The following is a 6000-nucleotide window of genomic DNA, read 5'->3' as shown; positions in this document are numbered from 1 at the left end:
TCAAAAACATTAGTAAACTGTGATGCAAGATTGCTTTGAGTGAAAAAAATATTTGCTTCCAACACTCATCTTCATACTATCATATATTGTCATCTTGAATTGCATCAAAATATAATGCTACTGTAATCTGCCACTGACTACAATACAATATGATAAAGCATCAAAATATCTGGTCCTATCGATTCATCTGCATGCTGCAATGCTATTTCATCATATTGTGTCAAAATATAGTGATGCAATGTCACATGATTCATGGGCCTTTGCCATGCCACAGATAATCCCAGAAAATTATGCTGACCCACTAAGTGGTTGCTGATTTAGAAATCCACTGATAGAGTATTGGATAGAGTGATGGGCTTGCGGCATGTGTACCACTGCCCTCTACTGGATGGAATTAGAACGTCTCAACTGCATGTAATAAACCTGTTCCTACAAAAAATTAATGGAGATTTTCCATTAGCACAAGAGATAGGGGCCTGTACTGTCGCATCAGGAACCAGCTGGGATTTATCCTTCTGTTATAAAACGTTTAGAAAGTCAGTGTTGGAAGCACAGTGATAAGTAGGAAGACCCAGATCCGTAAAGGAACTTAGACACCTGAATCCCAATTTTAGGTTTCACTGCCATCCACAAAATTCCTTCTTGGCTGCCACCTAACCTTGTAGGTGCCTAAACTTATTTGGCACCTAAATTCCTCCCTCTGGGCATGTGCACTGCTGCCTCATATGCTCAGACACCTAAGCCCCACTGTGAGCCACAAACAGGAAAATAGGTGTTTTCCTGCCTATCCAGTAGGCGGCCTCTGAGCACCCCTACAGGATCAGGTCCCATTCAAAATCTGGCAAAGGGAGGAGGTGGCACTGGTGCCCACCTTATAACTGTGAAGATGCTGTAATAAAAAGTAACTATTGAAATGATTTGCTATTGTGTATTTAACAGTTTAAAATAATGTTTCATTTAAAAAAAAAGTTTGTTTTGTATTATACAATGTATTTGCAGAAGGCTCCTAGTAGTGTGTTTGAGATTTTGACTGCATTTTCACTGGAAGACTCTACCTGTGTAAGCTCCAAAGGGTCAGACATCAAGTTAATAAATATATATTTCTGGAAAACAAGCCCTATATTTAAAGGTGTAACAAATCCACGACAGCTCTGATGAGGTTAAAAGCTGTCATCATCCAATGGATGTTTGATGGGCCATATTTGCGATGAGTGTGGTTGGTTTTAGCTCCCATATCCCAAACTCATCATTGTGCTTTGCACTAATTGGAAGACTCAGTAGAGGTCAAAACCTGCGTGCACCATGGAGCCTGAACTACATTGAAATGAGATGCATTCAAATCACGTTCACTGCATGGGGGTTCCACTCAGGTGAAAAACACTACTGCAGCTCAGCTACCTCAGACTTCACATCTGGAAATTGCAGTGCCATTAGAACCACCTGTATTAGGTGCACAGCTGGGAAACGACATTGCACCTAATAAAGTAGCTACACTGTATTACACACAGAACTGTCCTGACATACCCTCTGCCTGTGCAATGGACTCTTGGAGGGCTGCCTAAGGAGTCTACCCCTTTAAAAGCCCCTGTATCCAACAATCACGTGGTGCTGTTAGACTCCTCCACCCCTGCTCCTTCTTTGCGGCTCTGTAGTCCCCTGACAAGGGTGGCAACGTTGGTCAACCGGGCTAACGGCTACGAAGAAAACTACAAATCCCATCGAACGCTGCGAAGCGAGATGACATAACCGACCGCTCTCGGTTGGACAGCGCAATGCGCGCCGGGAGTTGTAGTTCCGTCCCCTCCTGCCGATAGGATGCGGTGCCGAAGTGGCAGCAGATTACGACTGCATTTCCCGGTGTGCTGCGCGGCGCGGGTTCCCGTCAGCGCAAGGGGGAGCCCCCCGACGTAAAGGGGGATCACTTTCCCCTTGTGTCCGCCATATTGGACGGTAACTCTGGTCAGCGGCGCTGGGGCCAAGGGAGTCCCCGTTACAGTGACAGTTCGTGCGCCCCTGCTCCTCGGTGCCCGGGGCGGCCTGTGCCCCGGCCTTACCCGCTCCCCCTTCCGGGCGCTGACGGCGGCTCCGACCTCCTCGCTGCCCCCTCCCTGCCCGGGTGTCAGACACGATGAGTCCGGCCGACGCCAAGCGAGGAGCCAAGCGCAGAAAGAACAAACGGGGCGGCGGCCTCGGCAGTACCGGCGGCCCCGGACCCAGCGGCGGCGGCGGCGGGGCGGGAGGCCTGAGCAAGAGCGGGGCCGCCTCGGCATCGGCCGCCCTGCGGGCTCCAGCCCAGGCGGTGGCTGCCACGCCGAGCGTGGTGGGCGGCCTGCTGACAGCGCCGGCAACGGCCACCGGCAACGGAGCCCTGAGCGGCGGCGCTGGAGGGGCCGGGGCGGGACATGGCGAGGTGGGGGGGGGGGGCGCTTCGGGGGGAGGCCTGGCCGCACCCACCCCCTCCCCGGGAGCAGGGGCCGCCGCCCCTGGGTGGGGAGCCCCTAGCGGGGTTCGCTCTCCGGCCGCAGTGACAGGCATCCCGCTGCAGCGGAGCCCCGCGCACGCCAGCGGGAGGAGGGATGGGGGCGTTGGGCAGTCATCCACGGTGACGGGGAGAGCCCCCTTTGGCCGGTTCGCAGCCCCCCAGCAGCAGGGAGCCCAGGGGTGTTGTCTGCCCCCCATCCTAACAGCGAGGATGCGGGGCTGGGCACTGTCCTTTCCCCCCACCCCACAGGGCAGGGCGCTGCAGCCTGATCCCTGGCACGTCCTGGTGGGGAGGCTCGGGGAGTAGTTTGAGCACAGGGCTTCCCATGCCAGGCATCCCATCTTTCTGCGTCCCCAGGGCTTGTGCTGAAGCTTGTGGGAGGAGGAGCGAGAGAAGAGGTTTGAGGCGTTGCCACCTAGGGCACATGTTATCTCCTTAAAGTGAAGTTCCCTTTTCTCCGAAAATATTTTCATTGAAAAGTTGCATGTTCGTTGTTAGTGGGATTGCAGGCTTGCATATTGAGCTGCTGAAACAATTCGGGCATGTTTGCTCAGTTTTACTAGTTTCACTTTAGTGAAGTTTATTGTAAGTATATTATATTGTGCAATGACACCTGTCTTAGGTGATTGACCAAGGGTCAAGCAAAGATCAGTTAAATTATTGATTTTTTTTGAGAGAGAGAGAGAGAGAGATTCTGTTGTCAAAACTAACAAGACAGGAACAGAGGGAGGTTGACTTTTTTTTTTCCTTTTTCATTAAAAGTTGAACAGATATTTGTTGAAAAGTGCACTAAGGTTAGATTAGGTGCCCTAGTTACGGGGGGGTTGCCTATGGGCAGTGTCCTTATTTGCAGGTTTCAGTATATATCTCATTTGGCACCTTCACCTTCCTTCTCCATAAGGATATTGTCAGACACATGGAGGAAGAAAGAAGAAATGGTTTCTGTGGTGTGAGAGGAATCCAAAGTACTTAATGATGTAACCAACTGGATTTTAGTTTTGTGTGTGGTCTTATCTCCTGTTTGTTTTGCTAGGGCAATGAGAATTCATCAGTGATAAATATAAACTTATTTTCTTTAAAACCACAGCAACTTTGCCCTCCTTCCTCAAAACCCCCCATCCAGCATCAGCTGCAACTTAGCTTCATAGCTGTCATAACTATCATGCTAATGCAGTATTTATGTCAAACATAATTTCCATTTGGAACAATAGGCGCTAACATAACTTGTGAATATTTATTTGTCAATTTTACTGCTACATTGAGAGGATGCCGTCAAACTCTATTGTTATCCTAGAAAATAGCTAGTGAGACGCTGAAGTTCAATTTAAAAATCAGTATAACACTTTAATAGAATGCAGGTGCTTTAGGGGCAGTGTCTGTCTACTACAGTGCCTAGCTCAATGGAGCCCCAATGTTGGCTGGTCCCTAGGCACTGTGGTAATACATGTGATTGGTAATGCCCTGGGGAAAATGGAGCAACATGGTAGATTGAAGTGATTCAACCAATGAAGTGGTTTACTGTCCCTGATAACTTGGGTTGTCTATAGATTGTGCATCTGCAATATGCAGAGTCCAGAAAAATATTTTGCAAGTTACTTTCTTAAGATCATAACTGACTAAGGGATCTCTTGCAAAAGCTCATCCCAGGAGGACAGAATGGGTTGGCCATCCTTCCACTTAAGGGCTGCCTTTAGATTTTAGACTTAATAGTTGTCATTTATATGTCTCACTTTTAAGATAGACCACCATCTCTTTGAAATTGTACAGAATTAAAACTTTAAATAATTGTGAAAACACTTTCACATGTTACTGTATGTCCTCATTCATAGTAGAGAACTTAAAATAATTTGTATGCCCTTAAATGAGAGAGTACTGTATTATACAAGTCATTATTTTGAAGTCAGTTCCACATATGACAAATTTATTTTACTACTTTTGCTTGTACTTTTAAATATACTCACAGGTTATCAACTGTTGCAATGTTTTCACAACATTTGATGAACAGTATGTTACTAATGATTCTGCAAGCTGGTTGGCAAATATCAATTGGACCAACTAGTTAAGTTGGAAGTAAACTCATGAGACTGGATTTATATATACAAGGTAGCAAACGTTACAATTGGTTTATGAGAGAAAGCAGATAATCTACTATGCCATGTTACTGAAAGCCACATATAGTTAATACTACATTTGAACACTGATAGATTTTATATTGGCTCACTTGCCTCATGTCATATACACTGATGTTTTTCTTGACACGTTAAACATTTTTTTTTATTGTGGTGATGCAACAAAATTACCAATACTTTGTCATTTAATGCCATAGTTGTTTCAAGCATATAAGCTAAGATAACTTGACATTTTCTAAATGTTGCCCTTGCTCCAGAATGTAATACTCTAAATCAGGGGTAGGCAACCTATGGCACGTGTGCCGAAGGCGGCACACAAGCTGATTTTCAGTGGCACTCGCACTGCCTGGGTCCTGGCCACCCGTCCGGGGGGCTCTGCATTTTAATTTAATTTTAAATGAAGCTTCTTAAACATTTTAAAAACCTTATTTACTTTACATACAACAATAGTTTAGTTATATATTATAGACTTATAGAAAGAGACTTTCTAAAAATGTTAAAATGTATTACTGAGACGTGAAACCTTAAATTAGATGAATAAATGAAGACTCGGCACACCACTTCTGAAAGGTTGCTGACCCCTGCTCTAAATAGTTAACCACTCTGAAACTAAAGAGTACAGGACCAAGACAAGATTTGTGATCTTCATTCACTGGGGTGAGGACTTACCATGAGTTGCTTTCCTTCGCCACATAACCCAGAAGCTCTGTATACCTTTCATGAATGACCTGTACAAATCAGGTGCATTATTTATGTTGGCTGCGTGAAAAGAAAATGCCATGCAAGTATCTCTACAGTCGTAACCAGATTTGCATTACTTTCATCTTGTACAAAATGTTGCTGAGTGTCTGTGAGGTGGTATGAAAAATCAAAAGCCATTGTTCTAATTTATAAACTTTAATGGCTTCTGATCTCTCAGAATATGTATTATAAAATCCTGTTACTGCTGACTGCTTAGCTGGGACTGCACCCCAGAATATAATGTAGTCAAGTTGCTAGCCCACTAATGCTTCTCTGTGTCAGTTGTATGCCCCTCATATTAGGTTCTCCATTGTTGGAAAGACTATTGTTATGTTGCTGAACTATGGCAAACCCTCCCATTAGATTTCTATTAGTGTAAACTCCCTTTAGAATACATAATTAGATTTAATCTACACTTTAGAAAAAAAATTTTTTTTAAAGGAATGGCAGCTTGTATCCTGCATATTTGTTATGTGCAAATCAGTTGCTAATTATCTGGTGATATATTGATAAAAGATGTTTTATAAGCAAAGTTGGATTGAGTTTTAAAATACATCCAATTTTATATTTCCAATTAAAAAGCCCTTTTCTTAATTTTCAGATTCTAGCTAGGATTTTCATAGCTAATGAACATCATAATTAAATTGA

General features: G+C 44.6%; 1 protein-coding gene across 2 annotated transcripts in view; it reads left to right on the top strand.

Annotated features, from left to right (window-relative positions):
- Window positions 1-1917: 1917 nt before the first annotated feature.
- The window catches only part of FAM193A (family with sequence similarity 193 member A), a 96677-nt gene continuing 92594 nt past the window's right edge, over window positions 1918-6000 (top strand). For both annotated transcript variants that reach the window (XM_034771279.1, XM_034771278.1), the window contains exon 1: window positions 1918-2410. In XM_034771279.1, the coding sequence (XP_034627170.1) occupies window positions 2129-2410 (282 nt within the window). In that variant the 5' untranslated portion in view covers window positions 1918-2128. The remainder of the gene's footprint in view (window positions 2411-6000) is intronic.

Source organism: Trachemys scripta, chromosome 5, assembly GCF_013100865.1.
Source record: "Trachemys scripta elegans isolate TJP31775 chromosome 5, CAS_Tse_1.0, whole genome shotgun sequence".
NCBI classification, from domain to species: Eukaryota; Metazoa; Chordata; order Testudines; family Emydidae; genus Trachemys; species Trachemys scripta.
Note: the sequence above shows the minus strand (reverse complement) of the source record. Positions and strands in the feature narration are given on the sequence as shown.